Source organism: Nyctereutes procyonoides, unplaced genomic scaffold (assembly GCF_905146905.1).
Source record: "Nyctereutes procyonoides isolate TBG_1078 unplaced genomic scaffold, NYPRO_anot_genome, whole genome shotgun sequence".
Taxonomy (NCBI): domain Eukaryota; kingdom Metazoa; phylum Chordata; class Mammalia; order Carnivora; family Canidae; genus Nyctereutes; species Nyctereutes procyonoides.
In genome coordinates, this window is record NW_026575030.1 from 19,640,720 (window position 1) to 19,659,047 (window position 18,328).

The 18,328-nt window shown below is 37.5% G+C and overlaps 1 protein-coding gene across 10 annotated transcripts in view; it reads left to right on the plus strand.

Annotated features, from left to right (window-relative positions):
- Positions 1-10,446, plus strand: part of DLG1 (discs large MAGUK scaffold protein 1) — a 223,395-nt gene extending 212,949 nt beyond the window's left edge. For all 10 annotated transcript variants that reach the window (XM_055315868.1, XM_055315866.1, XM_055315872.1 and 7 more), the window contains 3 exons: positions 1,869-1,978; positions 7,682-7,773; positions 8,611-10,446. In XM_055315868.1, the coding sequence (XP_055171843.1) occupies positions 1,869-1,978; positions 7,682-7,773; positions 8,611-8,717 (309 nt within the window). In that variant the 3' untranslated portion in view covers positions 8,718-10,446. The remainder of the gene's footprint in view (positions 1-1,868; positions 1,979-7,681; positions 7,774-8,610) is intronic.
- Positions 10,447-18,328: the final 7,882 nt, after the last annotated feature.

An 18,328-nucleotide genomic window follows, 5' to 3' on the forward strand; every position in this document is an offset into this window, starting at 1 on the left:
AAACAGGATATTTACATCTCAACATACCCTCCCCAAAAAAACTTACTAGTTACAAAGGGGAAAATACTAATTTTATAATAGAGAGGCATGGTAGGTAAAACCTTATTAAACAGGTGATCAAAATTAATATCACTAGTAATGGGACAAATAGATACCATATGCCTCTTGATCTGAAAGTTATGGCATCACTTCTGTGGTACTCCTGCCAAAATGTATAACATGTCATCTGATGGGAATATGAGGCATATTCTTTGAAAAAAAAATAATACCAAGATCATGAAAGATAGACTAAAGAACCGTGCCAGCCTGATAGACTAACAAGACATTATACAACTAAATGCAGTGTATGATCTTGGATTGGATCCTGAACCAAGGATTTTCTTTTCTCTTGCAGTAAAGGACATTACATGGCCAACTGAAATTATACTGTGGTTATGTAAGAGATGTCATTGTTTTTAGGAAATAGGGGATGAAAAAGTATTATGTCTCCAATTTACTCAAACTACTTTGTACATATATAGGGAGGAATAAAATAAAGCAAACATGATAGAATGTTATTGTTTCAGTGTAGGATTTTTATAAATTTGTATGTGATCGTGTAAAATATTAATATGTAATAAAAGGTGGTAGGTTCGTGTGTATCTATTATTTTCTCTGTGTTTGAAGTCTTAATAATTTTTTTATTTTAAATATTCCTACTGGGACATGTGGGTGGCTCAGGTGGTTGAATATCTAACTCTTGGTTTTGGCTCAGATCATGATTTCGGGGTTGTGAGATTAAGCCCCACCCTGAGCTCCCTGCTCAGTGGGGAGTCTGCTTGAGATTCTCGCTCCTTCTTCCTCTCCCCACCTGCTCTTGCTCTCTAAAATAATAAATAAATATATATTAATATTTATATATATTTATTCCTACTAAATTGAAATTGTTCATTAAAGTATACCTAAGCCCTTGGATCACAAAGTGCATTATGAAGGGTACCTGGGTGCCTCGTTTGGTTTAGTGTCCAGCTCTTGATTTCAGCTGAGGTCATGATCTCAAGGTCCTGCAATCAGTCACTGCATCAGGCTCCACACTGAGCAGGGAGTCTACTTGAGGATTCTCTCTCTCTATGCCTCTGTCCTTCCCCCAGCTCATGCATGCTCTTATTCTCTTAAATAAATGAATCTTTTTTAAGAAATGTATTATGAGGCAGTACCTGATTTAAAATGTTACAATAAAATTTATTTGGTAAGTTATGATTACTGTTACTACCCTATTTAACATGGAAACACCCCTCATAAAGATAAAAATCCAAACAGCCTTTGTAAGTGAATATAAGCATGTCAGAAAAATATCTTAAATCCAGAAGTGAGGTTCCCAGTTGCCAGTGTATGCTCAAGTTTTTGCTAGTCCCCAATAAAATAAAAAATTAGTGGTAGTGAGGTTTTATAAATTTAAATGTATTTAATTTTAAAGATTCTCCTTCGTTTTAGGCTTTTTACTGTCTTGTTGATTGTATATTCTTTTATGAAATTATGGTAATGGTAAGAAGGTAGCTTAGGGTAGTTGTTTTTCTTGGTAAAATAAAAGTTGGAACCCCATATTTGTTGCCATTTTGAGATTGGTCTATGAAAGCTAGTAGTAAGGTAACTATATTTTCATTCCTTTTTAAAAGTAATATTTGAAAATGGAAATTAATTATTCATAGCCATTATTCATTGTCTTTATTTCCCCTCTGAAATTTGCTAACAGAAATGACAAGTTTGCTTAAAGTGAACAGGATCCAAACATACCATAATCCAGATTTTGTACCTGTAGGAAGTGTACCTTTGATAAAATTGAAAATATTTGGTTCACTTGTTTTTCTTCTTTATTTCCTCTATTTTAGGGCAAACATTGTATCCTCGATGTGTCTGGAAATGCCATAAAGAGATTACAGATTGCACAACTTTACCCAATCTCCATTTTTATTAAACCCAAATCCATGGAAAATATCATGTAAGTGTAAATGCCTAAGACACAAGCCTCTAAGTATAAATCCAATTTCTGTCACTTTTTAGATTGGGTAGTTTACTTACCTTCCCTGCGTATCAGTTCCCTTATCTGTAAAATGGAGATATTATACTCACTTCATGTAGTTATTGTAAGGATTAAATAAGTATTCTGGGGTATTAGCTATCATTATCCGTATCAATATATTAAAGTACGTAAGGTAACGTGATAGAATTTTAAGTCTAGTCACATGTGGCTTGTAATTACTGAATGGGGACAGTGTAGCTCTGGGTAACCACTAAAAGAATAAAATAATGTATAACTACTTACTAATAGAGGGCAAATATCTAATATAAATAAAAACTAAAAGAAGATAAAGATCAAATAGAAGCATGGAACAGATGGGATAAAATGGATACAGATAGTAAAATGGTTTAAATGAATCCAGATATTTCGTTAACTAAATGTTAGACTAAATGGTCTGATTAAAAGACAAAGATGAGGAGCACCTGGGTGGCTCAGTCGGCTAAGCATCTGCCTTCAGCTCAGGTCATGATCCCAGAGTCCTGGGATCAAGTCCCGTATCGGCTTCCTGCTCAGCAGGGAGTCTACTTCTCTCTCTGCCCCTGCTCTGCTCATCGCACTCTCTCTCATGTGTTCTCCCTCTCTCTCTCTCTCTCTCTCTCTCTCAAATCTTATTTTTAAAAAAAGACAAAGATTGTCAGAATAGTTGGAAAAAAATAACTAGATGTTTTTGTAGGAGAGGAAAAAATTCTTTTCTCTCTTCTAGGTTTTCACTCAGACCTCTATAACAAAAGACAGATTAACATACAAATCTATTGAATTCAAGTTTTATATGAGCTGGGAGCATTCATAAGGAAATGACCCAAAGAATCTGAGCATATACTAGGTTTGATGACAAATGGGCAGTCATGGGAAAATGTGATAGTACCAAAGAATATAAGCTAAGAGTAGCAAACTAGGGAAATTTAGCAAGGTCTGTTTGTTCAAATTCCTCTTGGTGTCCCTCCATCTTTGTGAAGGTAAGGATGTTTGTTTCCTCCAGGTAGAGAGATGCCACTCTCACATGAGGATCTTTGACTTCAGGGAAGGTCAGAGTCCTTCATATGCCTGCCATTGCCAAGGTGCCATATTTTGGAATATGATGCCAATCAACTATATATTGCTTTCATAAGGCACACCTTAAATACTAGGCTATGGAAAAGCTAAAAATGACAGACTAGAAAAAAAGATACACCATACAAACATTAACCAAAAGTAAGTTTGTTTATATCACCATCAAAGTGTATCTAAAGGCAAGAAATTATTACTGCGGATTAAGACAGACATTTCATAAAAATAAAAAAATGGTTCACTCCATCAAGAAGGTATATTTATACATTTGTCTGTACTTAATAATACAGTCTCACAATATGTTAAGCATAAATTGATAATTATATGGGAAACAAATAATTCCAGAATCCTAATGGAAGAACTTAACAGGTCAGGAAATAATAGAATAAGAAAACAAAAAATCAGTATGTACATAAAACAACACAAAGTAAAAAACTTAACATACGTAAAAAAATACTGCATTCAACATCTGCAAAAGTTTACACATTAATTTCAAAAGCATATAGGACAGTTACCAAAACTAATTATGTGCTAAGCCACAAAATTCAGTGATTGAAAACAAATATTCTCTGACCATGGTAAAATTAAAATAGAAATCAATAATAAAAAGATCACTAGAAAATCCCTATATATATTTTGAAATTAGGCATTTTACTTTGGTTGGGTCAAAAAAGAAATCACAACATAAGTTAATAAATGTTTTGAACTAAATGGTAACAGAGGGATGCCTAGGTGGCACAGCATTTGAGCACCTACCTTCAGCTAAGGGTGTGATTCGGAGGTCTGGGGATCGAGTTTCGCCTTGGGCTCCTCACAGAGAGCCTTCTTCTCCCTCTGCCTATGTCTCTGCCTCTCACTCTGTGTCTCATGAATAAATAAATAAGCTTTAAAAAAATAAATGGTAACAGAATTGTCAAGTAAATGAATTTGGAATATAGTAGCCTTGGTGATGGAAAAGCCACAGGTTTAAATATTAGGAAAGAATATAGGAAGTCAAATAAATGTTAGCAATCTAAGGTCTTGAGAAACTAGAAAAAAACTAGTCAATGAAATGCAAAGAAAGTAGAAATATATTGAAATAGAAAACAAACATGGTAGGATCAATAAAATCAAAAATGTCTTTAAAAATATTATAAACTGGGGCGCCTGGGTGGCCCAGTTGGTTAAGCGTCTGCTTAGCTGGGATCAAGCCCTGCATTGGGCTCCCTGCTCAGCGAGGACTCTGCTTTTCCCTCTGCTCCTACCCCAGTTCATGCTCTCTCTTTAATAAATAAATAAAATCTTTAAAAAAAAAAATACTGTAACCATTAGAAAGATCAAGAAATGAAAGTACCAAATGTATAATTAACATCAGGGATGAAAATGGGAATATCACTGCACATCAAATGACCTTAATAAGGTTAACACAAATGGGACGCCTGGGTGGCTTACTAGCTAAAGTGAAAAAGAAAATAGCAGTTGTTAGCAAGGACATGGAACAACTGAAACTCATAGTACTAGATAGATGTATAAATTGGTACATGCACATTGGTAAACTGCTTACAGTTTAAAACTGAACATTCACATAACTAAAGATCCAGAAGTCTTATTTCTAGATACTTACTAAACAGAAATGTTTACATATATTCACCAAAGACATGTACTATAGTGCTGACAGAAGTACTATTCAAAATAACCAAAAGCACTATCCACGTGTCCATCGGTGAATACATAAATTACGACACACACAATAAAATATTCTACAGTAATGAGAATGAGCAATCTCTAACTACACACAAAAGTATGGAAGAACGGCACAAACATAATTTGAATGAAAAAAGAATTCCAAACCTAGAAGTATATATTGTCTAGGATTCCTTTATACATATCCTGTGATTCCAATTTAATCATTGCTTATAGAAGTCAAAGGGATGTTACTCTGACAGGGTAGAGAGCACACCCAGATTCTAGGATATTGGCATAACGTTCTAGATCTTGATCTAGGTACTAGATGGTACACAGGTAAGTGTAAGTTGGTTCAGATTCATACAGCTGTATATATACGATATTTTTCTGTGTTTGAAAGTTATACTTAAAAAAAAAAAATGAAAGTTATACTTAAAAAACTTTTTAAAAAAGTCTAAAAGAGGGCAGCCCGGGTGGCTCCAGTGGTTTAGCACCGCCTTCAGCCCAAGGTGTGATCCTGGAGACCCGGGATTAAGTCCCACGTTGGGCTCCCTGCAGGGAGCCTGCTTCTCCCTCTGCCTGTGTCTCTGCCTCCTTCTCTCTCTGTGTGTGTCTCTCATGAATAAATAAATAAAATCTTTAAAAAAATAAAATTTGAATTAAAAAATAAAAAATAAAAAGTCTAAAAGATAGAAAAGGAAAAAAATAAGATAAAAATCTAATCCTGTTCCTATTAAAGAACTTGAAACTCTCTTATGAAAAACCTTCCCAGAAATAAAACACTAGCCCAACAGGACTTATTGAATTCTACCAAAGCTAAGTAATATGACTCTTACACAAATTCTTCAACTAATTTTATGGACATTAATTTAATACCAAAACCTCTCTGAGACCATGTAGGAAATGAAAATGGTAAGCCAATCTTAAGATGAATATAGATGCGGGATCCCTGAGTGGCGCAGCGGTTTGGCGCCTGCCTTTGGCCCAGGGCACGATCCTGGAGACCTGGGATCGAATCCCACGTCAGGCTCCCGGTGCATGGAGCCTGCTTCTCCCTCTGCCTGTGTCTCTGCCTCTCTCTCTCTCTCTCTCTGACTATCATAAATAAATAAAAGAAAATTTAAAAAATAAATAAATAAACCTTAAAAAAAAAAAGATGAATATAGATGCAAAAATCTTAACCAAAATTCAAATAAAATGAGTTCAACAGTTTTTTTAAATAAGGTAAAATATAACCACCAAGTTGGATTTATTCAAGAATGCAAGGAAAGTGGGCAGCCCGGTGGCTCACCGGTTTAGTGCTTCAGTCCAGGGCCTGATCCTGGAGACCCCAGATCGAGTCCCATGTCGGGCTCTCTCTGCTTCTCCCTCTACCTGTGTCTCTGCCTCTCTCTCTCTCTCTCTCTCTGTCTGTCTCATGAATAAATAAATAAAATATTTTTTTAAAGAAAAGACTGCAAGGAAAATTAATCAGTGGTAGAGCTAGAGAGAAGATGGAAGCACCAAGAATCGATTCCACCCCCTAGACACAATCGAACTTAACAGAATCTGTCAGAGGTAACTACTTTGGTCAGGAGTCTGTTGAAGGCTTACAGCTTTGGGTGTCTAATTGTGATTAATTTGAATGGTTAATTTTGGTTAATTTCAACTGTTAGCCTGATAGTAGCAATCTCCCCACCTTTAGCCCATAGCAGGCAGCCATTCATGCCTTTCTTGAGCAGCTTGTGGAGACCAAGGTGGGTAAAGTTTGGTTTTCTAAATTTCAGATGCAACAATTATCAGCTATAAACTAATCTTGTAGGCAGCCCTGGTGACACAGTGGTTTGGCGCCGCCTGCAGCCTGGGGTGTGATCCTGGAGACCTGGGATCGAGTCCCACATCAGGCTCCCTGCACGGAGCCTGCTGCTCCCTCTCCCTCTGCCTGTGTCTCTGCCCCTCTCTGTGTCTATGAATAAATAAATAAAATCTTTAAAAAATAAAATAATCTTGTTTCCTCTATCCCCCTACCTCCCTACCCATCCACACCAGATTATTTTGAAACCCCAGACAGTATATGATTTCACCCATAAATTTCAGTATATATTTTGAAAGATTAAGAATTCTGTTATTAGAAAACATCTCTCTGGGGACGACTGGGTGGCTCAATGGTTGAGTATCTGCCTTGGGTTCAGGTCGTGATCCATGGGTCCCGGGATTGAGTCCCGCATCCGGCTCCCCACAGGGTGCCTGCTTCTCCCTCTGCCTGTGTCGCTGCCTCTCTGTGTATGTCTCATGAATAAAATCTTCAAAGATAAAAGAAAGAATATATCTCTCTGATATCACACTAACATGATTTCTTATGTCATCAATTCAAATTTTCCTGATTGTCTCATAAGTTTTGCTTACTATTTTTTTTCAATTTGTTTGAATCAAATTCCAGATAAGAGCTATTTGTGACAATTGGTTTTTTAATTATTTTAATTTATCGATTGATTTTCCCTGCACATCTTTTTTTTTTTTTTCCAATTTATTTGTTAAAGAAACCATGTCATTTCTTCTACAGAGTTCTCACCAGGCTATATCTTACTAGTTGCCTTCTCATGTTGTTGTTTGATATGTTCATGTGTTATCTTTGTTATCCGTAAATTGGTAAATAGGTCTCTAAGCTATATCTTAATATGAAATTTTCATCAAAGTAAAAAATACCAAATTAATACTTAGTTTTTTGGCTGCTTTGAGCCAATGCAAAAAATGTGTTGAAACTGTCATTCCAAGCTTAAAGCTATATACTTGGTGACTGAATCTAATTTTTAATGACATATTGTCAGCAGAGCTCAACTTTTCATGATTTTATGTTTTATGTGTCTCCTTTGTCATCTTCTTTCCAAAAAGTATTATATTAATTGCTAATTTCTAAATTTATTTGTGTAGGGAAATGAATAAGCGTCTAACAGAAGAACAAGCCAGAAAGACGTTTGAGAGAGCCATGAAACTGGAACAAGAATTTACTGAACATTTCACAGGTTGGCATCAAGTGTGTCAGTGCCCTGACAGGATTTTGATTTGAAGCCATATGAACTGACCCATTAAAGTGCACTTTGAACTATGACCACATCTACCAGTAATTAATTACTGTAATTAATACTATGGTTTTCAGAATAATTCATCTAACCTAGGCAGTGATGATGAGGAATCTTAAAAGTTAGTGTTTAAGTGGTTGATTAAGACCTACTAGACTGGAGAAAAATAGAATCAGACTTGCTTTCTTCTGTGAAACTGACTTTTTCCTTATGTTTTATACATTTTGATCTGTTTTAAAATATTTGTTTAAAAAGAAACAAGTGGGTAGCAATGCCCAAATAATCTCTCATTCATTTTGTCCTTTAAATTATTTTTCTAAGTACGTCAAATGCCATGGTGTTATAAACCATGTGCTTTTTTTTTTTTTAATAATTGAGACTTCTCGAACCTTCAAAGAATAGTGCCAGCAATTCTCATATACTTATCTCCCATATTTCCAAAATGTTAACATTTTGCCACACTTCATTTTTTTCTGAAACATTTAAAGTGGCAGGCAGATGCCCGTTTGCCCCTAGGTACTTTAGTGTGTAACCTCCCAAATACATAATACTAAGTAAAAATCACCAAATCTCACTTTTTAATCAATATTTAAAATAAAAATTCTTATGTTTTTCAAATAGGAAAATTAATGAAATGAGTGGTTATTACTAAGCAAACAGTATGTAAACAGTCTCCTGCTAGATGAGTAACTAGTTCTAAGACCTAGCTTCTACTGCACCAATAGTTGTCATGGTAAAGATAGACAGCAGAGGTTTCTAATTTTGTTTCTGTTATTACAGCTATTGTACAGGGAGATACGCTGGAAGACATTTATAACCAAGTGAAGCAGATCATAGAAGAACAATCTGGTCCTTACATCTGGGTTCCAGCAAAAGAAAAGTTATGAGGACTGATGTTTCTGTTTCTCTTTTCCACAATCTCATTTTCTCTGACACTTCTTTGCCCTTTCCTTTTGGAGTCTGTCTGCAATACTCCTTCCATGTTGAATTGTATCCCACTCATCATGATCTACAGTTGTGCTTAGTTTTGACTACTAGCGTCTCCTTCAGGTTGTAGCATCTGTATTATTTTATGTCACTATTGGTTTGTGGCCATTTTTCAGAACTGAAGATGGAATGGCCTGACCAGCTATTAAGGATTTGGGGAGACTGGGAAATTGTGGTAAAATTCCTTAATGTTTAAGGGAAAGTAACTTTAAGAGATTTTTCAGAAAAGCTTTATATACATTCTTTTCAAATTTCAGTATAAATGAAAGAAAAGTGGTGTTAATCAGTGATTTAGTAAACTTTGAGCAACAGTGCACGCTTAACTTTAATAGCATGGTTTGGCCAATATATTAACTTTCAAGTCCTTTTCTCAATTGACTTGTGTTATCAAAGCAAATATTTCATTATAGACAAATAAGAAAAATGTTCTTTAATTTCAAAATTAATTTCTGCATTAACTTTCATAATTTCACAAGGGATATTCATTTTTCATAAGAGTTCTTCATGTCTTACTGTTTGAGGGGTTTTTTTCTCAGTACATTTGCTAGGAATAGCAGTGTTATAAATGTTTTTAATCTACTTGTGCAGGACTATTTATAGTGTCTTACAAAAGTTCATACATAATGATCACATTTTCTGAATTGAGGCCATGTTTAGGTGCTAGGGGAGCTCACCTTTTACACATAAGGTTGAGAAAATTTCATAGACATAAATACAGAGAGAACAGACATTACAATGGTGATGTAGTAATCATTATGGCAATGGAAAAGGAGTCCAATTCATAGTCTAAAACTTTAAATGTATTCTTAGGGATCAGATTTTAATGAATATTTTACCCACAGTAACTGCCTATTTTGTTATAATAAAATATATATATATATATATAAATATATATAAAACTTTCTTTAACTAAACTCTGTAACTATGGGAATTATTTTCTTTACATAGTTGCACACACACACAAACATATATATATATTTAAAATATATTTTTTTCTTTTGCCACCTACTCTTAATTTTTTGTTTGGTTTTTAAATTAAATATTAATTGATTAGACTTTATCTTCCTTAATCATGTGAACTGAAAATGGGGGTATGGTGGTTGTGGAAAGAAACCTCTAGGGAAATTAGATTACATACAGAAGTATAGGCGTGTTCTCCTCTTTTCTACAAAAATTTTCAAATGGTTCCTGGTTTTGTTTGGGGTTTTTTTTATTACTGTTGTTCTTGTCATTGGATTTGGATTTGGTCTTCTGCCTCTCTTTCCATTTCCCCTTTCACTAATAGGCAAATAAGCAAAAGCCTCATGTGTGTTTGTTTTCCCCTCAGACTGCACGCCTTTCACCTCTTGTAGCTGCTCTGTCCTAGAGTTGCACAGATCTTCATGGTGAGGAATTTTAAGAAATTTTCTTGAAAGGTAGATATGATTTCATAAATCATCTTCTCTGGTCTTTTAATAATATTGTTTGGCTTCCCTTTGCTTTTTTGGAATTGTTGATTAAATATGTGTTTTTGACAACCTCCTCATTAGAGTTTCTTAAATGAGTACTGGTTTGTAAAGGATTATCAACATTATCCATTCCATTTATGAAAAAGAGGAGAACAGCTAATAAACTTTATTGTAAAATCCATATGTTAAATGTGTCTTGAATTCTGAGAGAAGATACTATTTTACAAGCTAACACTTTCTTGAAACAACTTGGAGCATCACGGGCCATTGGGGAACATAATCAAATTTTCTTCTGTAGGGTTTGGAATTGAGTATGTTAACACATTGAAATACATATTATGGCTATAACAATAACTATAGTAGGTTGTTACCAAAGATAAAACAACGAGAAGAAAATTATTATGAAATGATCTCTAGAGTCCCAGATCACTCTACAGCAAGGCCCCAGCATAAGCCATTTTGAAGTACTTAACTGGTTACATGTTCTAAAATAACAGGTGATTCCATTTATCTGTTACAATATGTATTACATTGCTTTTGGATGTCCTTATTAAGTGATATTTTTGTAAGAAAATACTTTAGTACAGCTTTCTAGATTGTATAGAACTATTAATAAAAGTACCAATTGCTCAGTACTACTGTGTAGACAACCACTTTAGTATATTATCATTTAATTTTAAAAGTTAAGAATGTAAGAGTTCCTAGCCCCACAATAAGGCTTAAGCGAAATAACTTGCCCAAGATCACTTAGCTAGGAAGCAGCAGTACTTAGTATTTGTATCCAAGTCTTTCTGACCCAAGTTCTTTCTAAATAGCATGCTGCCTTGTTTTTCTCAGCCCCTACTATGTAAGGCACTAGGACGTAAGCTATGTTATGTTAGTGCCCCTTTACAAAGACAGACTTAGATGAAGGCCCTTGCCTAGAGTCACACAATAAGTAAGAACGGACCCATAGAACAAGTCATTCCCATCACAGCTGAAATAAATGACTTTCTGGGAAGGAAATCAGCCTACCATCATCTCAGTGACATACAAAAAACTTTTTGGAACCAAAAGTGGGGAGGTGTTGTGGGACAGGGGAGGGGTGGACAAAAATGGAACAGTGTTCAGTATATGTGCTGCCGAAACGAGCACTGGAACAGTGTTCATTAGGGAAAAAGCCCATTAGTCCAATAGACAGGGAATTAACAATATTTTTTTTTAAGATTTATTTATTTATTTATTTATTCATGAGAGAGAAAGGCAGAGGGAGAAGCAGGCTCCATGCTGGGAACCCAACGCAAGACCCAATCCCGGGACTCCAGGATCGCGCCCTGGGCCAAAGGCAGGCGCCAAACCGCTGAGCCACCCAGGGATCCCCAGGAATTACAATATTTCAAATATTTTATGAGATACTCCATGTTTTTAATGTTCTTAATGTTTTTTAAGTTGGCAAAAATAAAAGTGCCCCTTAAATGTGACTACACATTTCTGGTTATTTTTCTATTCCACGTCTTCCCAGGGCTCTTCCAAAATGATGGAAGCAAGCTTGCAGAAGAGACCCTAATAAACACCTGGTAACCTGCTACATAGAATTTAAATTCCAGGGACGCCTGGATGGCTCAGCAGTTGGGCGCTTGCTTTCGGCTCGGGTCGTGATCCCAGGACCCGGATAGAGTTGCCCATCCAGCTCCCTGCAGGGAGCCTGCTTCTCCCTCTGCCTGTGTCTCTGCCCTTCTCTCTCTCTCTCTCTCTCTGTCTCGTGAATGAATGAATGAATCTAAAAAAAAAAAAGAATTTAAATTCCAAAGATGGCAATTTGGGGGCTTTACTCATGAGAAAATTTTGTTTTCTGAAGTATCAAAGTAAACAATTTACCTTCCAAAATTCTGTATTGAATACTCTTAATTTACATGCAGTAAAACAAGCCCAGAGATCCCCATGTCTTAACCAGAGTTACACTGCAAAACAGAAACAGAGCCAGGATTAGAACCTTTGACTCCTGGCTCCTGGCACGGTGGTTTTTTTACCATCCAGTTCCTTTTCTTCCCATGCTATAAGATGAATTAGTGAGTTACTCAGTTCCTCAAGGAACTTAAAAAAAAAAATCATTTTTTAATTACCGATTAAAAGAAAGTACCCATAAACTTAAAAGAGATTTTATTGAGGAGCTTGAATTTGAAAGTTACCAGGGAAACATAAAAATGGCACTTTTCTGACCTAAGGTTAGATTATCTGGTTTTCTAGTCCAATGTCAAAGATTGCATTTATTTCCCTCCAGTATTGCACAGCATAGCTCTCGTTGGCTTTGGCAGTGGAGTACTATAATGTGAAGAATGTGGGCTGTGGAATCAGAGCTTGATTTGAATGCCAGCTCCACAACTCACTGGTTATGTAACTAACTTTGGACAAGTCATGCCATCCTTCTTTCTGTTTATCTCTAAAATGGAGATATTTTGGGCCATCTGGGTGACTCAATCGATGAAGCCCAACTCTTGGTTTTGGCTCAGGTCATGATCCTCAGGGTCACGGAGTCCTGCATCAGGTTCTGTGCTCAGTGGGGAGTCTGCTTCTCTCCCTCTGCCCCTCCTTCTGCTTGTATGTGCTCACTGTCTCTCAAAAAGTCGTTTAAAAAAATAAAATGGAGATATTTTGAGAATAAGATTATAAATAAAGGAGCTCAGCACATAGTACATTCTAATGTGTGTATATATATATATATATTTCATTTATTTACGATACAGAGAGAGAGGCAGAGACACAGGCAGAGGGAGAAGCAGGCTCCATGCACCGGGAGCCCGACGTGGGACTCAATCCCAGGTCTCCAGGATCGCGCCCTGGGCCAAAGGCAGGCGCCAAACCACTGCACCACCCAGGGAACCCACATAGTACATTCTAAAAGTTAATACCCCTTTCCTTAGGGATCCAAAGCCTGGAATTGTTGCAACTCACTTTGTATAAAATTACCTTGAGCCTTCAACTTGCTGTATTTTTTTTAAGATTTTATTCATTTATTCATGAGAGAGAGAGAGGCAGAGACACTGGCAGAGGGAGAAGCAGGCTCCATGCAGGGAGCCTGATGTGGGACTGGATCCTGGGTCTCCAGGATCACACCCTGGGCTGAAGGCGCTAAACCGCTGAGCCACCTGGGCTGCCCAAATTTGCTGTATTTTAAATGGGATTTGAATGACTACGTTGCAGGATTGTTAAAAGTGTTAAAGTAATGTGTACAAAACCCTGATCACAGCATCTGATACTTGGCTCTCACGATCTTGCTCTGGAGTATGTTTATGATTGGTAGCAGAAGACAGAATAATACAATACACCATTCTTCATCAGCTAGATAGGAATTTCTTTGATGGACATTGAAGAAATTGTCAGCCCCTACGATCACGTTTACTCCTCTCTTCTAAGCATCCCTACTCTGTCAGAGATGTAGCTACTCTACCTTAGCCTTAAACATGAAGCTGGAAGACCTCAAGATTGCATAAGCCATTCCACATCTGCTAGACACAACAGTCCCTAGCAAATCTCCAGAATGTTCCTGACAGTCTAGAAACAAGCCTGGAAAAGATTACTTAGATCAGCCAGGTAAGACATGTTTTCTTTTATTCAGTTTGACTTGGGAGAGTCCATACTTACCAGTGATTACTTTGTGGCTTTCCGCTATCAGCTCTTTTCTTCATTCCGCCGCAAATATGGTTACCTCAGAGTTGGCAAAACATCCTCATCTGCCAAACAGCATTAGGAACAGTCAGGTCGGGATCCCTGGGTGGCGCAGCGGTTTGGCGCCTGCCTTTGGCCCAGGGCACGATCCTGGAGACCCGGGATCGAATCCCACGTTGGGCTCCCGGTGCATGGAGCCTGCTTCTCCCTCTGCTTGTGTCTCTGCCTCTCTCTCTCTCTCTCTGTGACTATCATAAATAAAAATAAAAATTAAAAAAAAAAAAAAAAAAAAAAAGGAACAGTCAGGTAAACTGATGTTGTTTGAAACTTTTAGGAACAGGTACCAAACCTGACCAGGAAGTTTCACACTACAATTTTTCTAACAGTTTCTATTACGTATAGTAGAGTATACTGGTGGAGAAGGCGAGAGGAAGGAGACTAGAGGACAGTGAAGGCTGGAATTCTCTCCTGTTGTCTTCTGTTGTTTACTTGTTACTGAAGTATAACATATCAAATGTAGGAACATCATAAGTGTACATATACCTCAGTGAATTTTTAGAAACCAGCACCCGTGTAATAGCATGAAGCTCAGAGCATGACCAGCACCCCATGTACCCTGCCTCATCGCCCAGTCGTTCCTCCAAGGGAAGCCACTATCCTTTTTTTTTTTTTTTTTAATTCATTTTAGTGAATGAGAGGAAAGGGAGGGAAGCAGGCTCCTGGCTGAGTGCAGAGCCCCATTTGGGGCTCAATCTCACAACCCTGTGATCATGACCCAAGCCAAAATCAAGAGTCAATGCTTAACCGATTGAGCCAAACAAGCACTCCCCTAACTTTCTTACATATCTTTTAAAATTATGTACAGTAAAATCCTCTGGTTTCCAATTCTATGAGTTTTGATCCATGTATACAGCATGTAATCATCTCCAAAACTAGTCCATAACTGCCTACCCCCAACTTCTGATAACCCCTGGTATTTTTTCAGTGCCTATAGTTTGGCCTTTCCCAGAATGTAGTATAAGTGGAGCCATATCCTACGGAGTATTTTGGGTGTGGCTACTTGGACTTAGCAAAATGTATCTGAGGTTCATCCCTGTTGCTGCAGGAATCGAGTTTGTTATTTTCATTGCAAAATAGTAGTCTATTTAATGGTTGTATAATTCATTTATCCCTTCACCGGAGGGTTTTTGGATTGTTTTCAGTTTTTTCCAGTATATTTTTGTGCTTCTTTGCAAATTTAGGTCTGCAGGAACAAGGATCAGAACCAAAAACAAGTTTCTGATCTGACAGCTGTGACAGGCCCTCCCCCACTCCACCTCCCTCTACTGTGAGCATCCACACATTTGGGCAGTTGCACAGGAGCTTATTATCCTAAAACAAACTTTAAATGCAGGATAATATATCCCAAGAGCCTGTTTATAGAACAAAATTAACGACTAGAATAATAGAGTACGTGAATAAGCAATTTTGAGTTTTTAGAATTTCAAATTCCCAGGAATAACACTCAAATGGTCCAAAAGCTGGATGTGCCAGTGACCAGTGCCAGATCCTCATTGCTGGTGTCCTACGGGAAGTAAATGTCTACTTAGGACAGTAGTAAATGAGAAGAAAATAGTCTGAGCAACAAATAAAAACAGCCATTTGTTAAACCTGAGACTTAATAGCCTTACAATTTAGAAAACAATCCATGGAGACAGTCCTAATCTTTGAAGAAAATCTAGTTTGTTGACCACCAAAGGATTGTAGCTTGCTTTTTAAAATTAATAACTACCAATTTCCTCTAGCTGGTATCTTCTCTGTATATTAAAAATTACTAATATTCTGTAATTAACAGAAATCTAATTCTAATGCAACATATTTAAGGAATCCTTGAACCAGAGCAGCCCATCCCCTTCCTTGATGGCATGTGGATAGCACAATTGGCCTTGTCCATGTTTTCCATTCGCACCATAATAAGACTTGTTTTCTCTTGTGTGTTTTCAAAAACAACAATAACAACAACATTAGGTCATTCCTCTTAATTGGCACTAAACTAAACCTTAGGAACTACTGGTGTTACCCAGAACAGTTCACCCCTGTTTCTGCAAATCAGCCATTAATGACCAATATCATTTGGATAGTTTTTACCTACGGTAGAATGATTTTTTTTTTAACTGTATAGAAGTCTAGGCCCAAAACAATTGCATGTGAAACAAGACATGGTGAATTTTCTGATGGAAGGAAAGATTAGAACAAGTGATATAATCTTTCTTTAGGATGTCTAAAATCAGGTTCATTCACCTCACAGATGGGAGGGCTAAAGACAAGATGAGAGTCCCATATGTTTCACACTATGAATCTACGAAAAGGTTTTCTAAATCTTGTGACAGTCATTTGATCAAAAATATCTACTTCCCGAGTGATATTTAAGACTAGAAAAGATATGTCTTAATAATAGATCCCTTTCTTTCTCTGAAAGTTCAGTGCTTGCTTCGGATCTAGTTTATCTGACATTCCTCACTTACTAGGAAAAAGCTTTACTAACCTTTTAACTATTTTTCTACCAGTAGCTAAAAATGGTTGTACTTCTTAGAATAGTCTCTCCATTATCCACATTTTAACCTTAATGCTTCTTGACATTTATCTTCCCCAAATATTCAGTCACCAAATACTGTTGATTATTCCTTGATGTCATATTTATCTTGCTGTTATTTCCACTGTCATCACTCTGTCCCTTAACCCACCTTCACCCCCAGGCCTGGATTGCTAAGGTGGCCTCTTTGATCATCTCTCAGCTTCTAATTTGCCCGCTTGCTGACTGAGCCATCACCAGATGAGTTTTCCTAAAATACAGCTTGCTTGGGTTGTGTTTCTCCTCAGTGACCTTCATGGGTCCTAAATACAAACTAATTAACTGTCTAATGTAGTTTTGGAACATCTCCCACCACCTACCTCTCCAGCCATACCTGGGCAGTTCTTGTCTTGTAACTGTTGGTCATATAAATTCCTACCTTTTCTTCAAGGCCCACCCTGAATCCCTCCTCCCTACGGAAGACTCCTCACTTACGGCCCACGAAGCCTGAACTCCTGCGGTATATATACTGGGTGTCCACTTAGCACTGAACATGTTCTCCCTCCCTGCTTTTACCTCTTTAAGCGTTTGATTTGTCTCAGATTAGGTGGCCTACTTGTATTCCTCTGCCCCAGTAAGGCACCCATGGCAGGCTAGGACGTCCTACTCGTTGCAGGCCTCTGGTACAGCAAGACTGTCCTCACTGCCTTGGCTTTTCATGACCTGAAAACATCGTGGTGTAAGGGTTCCTTAGCAGCCACTCCATTTGCAAATTGGTAGAGTTGGGATGGAAGAGTGGATGGGAGTGGATAAAACAGTCTGACTACAAATCTCTAAATCAGACAAAAAAAAAATTTTAAGGATTTTATTTATTCATGAGAGACACAAAGGCAGAGATAGATACAGTCAAAGGGAGAGAGGCAGGCTCCATGCAGGGAGCCCAACGCGGAACATAATCCCGGGTTCCCAGGATCACACCGGGGCCTGAAGGCGGCACTAAACCACTGAGCCACCCAGGCTGCCCCAGACAAAATTTTTAATTATAGTCCTTTCCTCTCTGGTCCCTAGTATGGTAATCTTCCTTCCTGAATATGCTCTGTGATTTTTCACTTTGTATCAGTGAATATGTTTTCATGATGAGTCATCTGAAACCCTCCTTGAAAGTAGCTGGGGTAGGAATAATTTCTCTGTAAGTCTCAGTGACAGAGCCAGATATACTACTCTTGGTTTTATCTCTTTTTTTTTTTAATTTTTTTTTAATTAATTTATTTATTTATGATAGAGAGAGAGAGAGAGAGAGGCAGAGACATAGGCAGAGGGAGAAGCAGGCTCCATGCACCGGGAGCCCGATGTGGGACTCGATCCCAGGTCTCCAGGATCGTGCCCTGGGCCAAAGGCAGGCGCCAAACCGCTGCGCCACCCGGGGATCCCTGGTTTTATCTCTTTATTCTTTAGCTCCTTTTATACTGGCTTCCACTCATTAAATCTTATATTAAGTGAAACAGTTGGAGCTTTATTAATGGCTTTAAAGCTCTATCTCCAGGGCTAATCTCAGAGCCTTCTAATCCTCTACATTTTATATTTTGGGTTGCCAGGAAGTTTTCGGGGGGGGGGATATTTCTTGGTTTGATATTAATACATCAAGCTCTGAGATGCTGGACTTAATATTTGAATGCAGGTTTGACTCAGAACTTTTTTTTTTAAGATTTTATTTATATATTCGAGAGAATGTGTGAGCAAAAGAGCACAAGCGGGGGTTGGGGGGCAAGGGGAGAGGGAGAAGCAGACTCCCCACTGAGCAGGAGCTTGATGTGGGGCTCGATCCTAGGACCTGGGATCATACCCTGAGCTGAAGGCAGATGCTTAA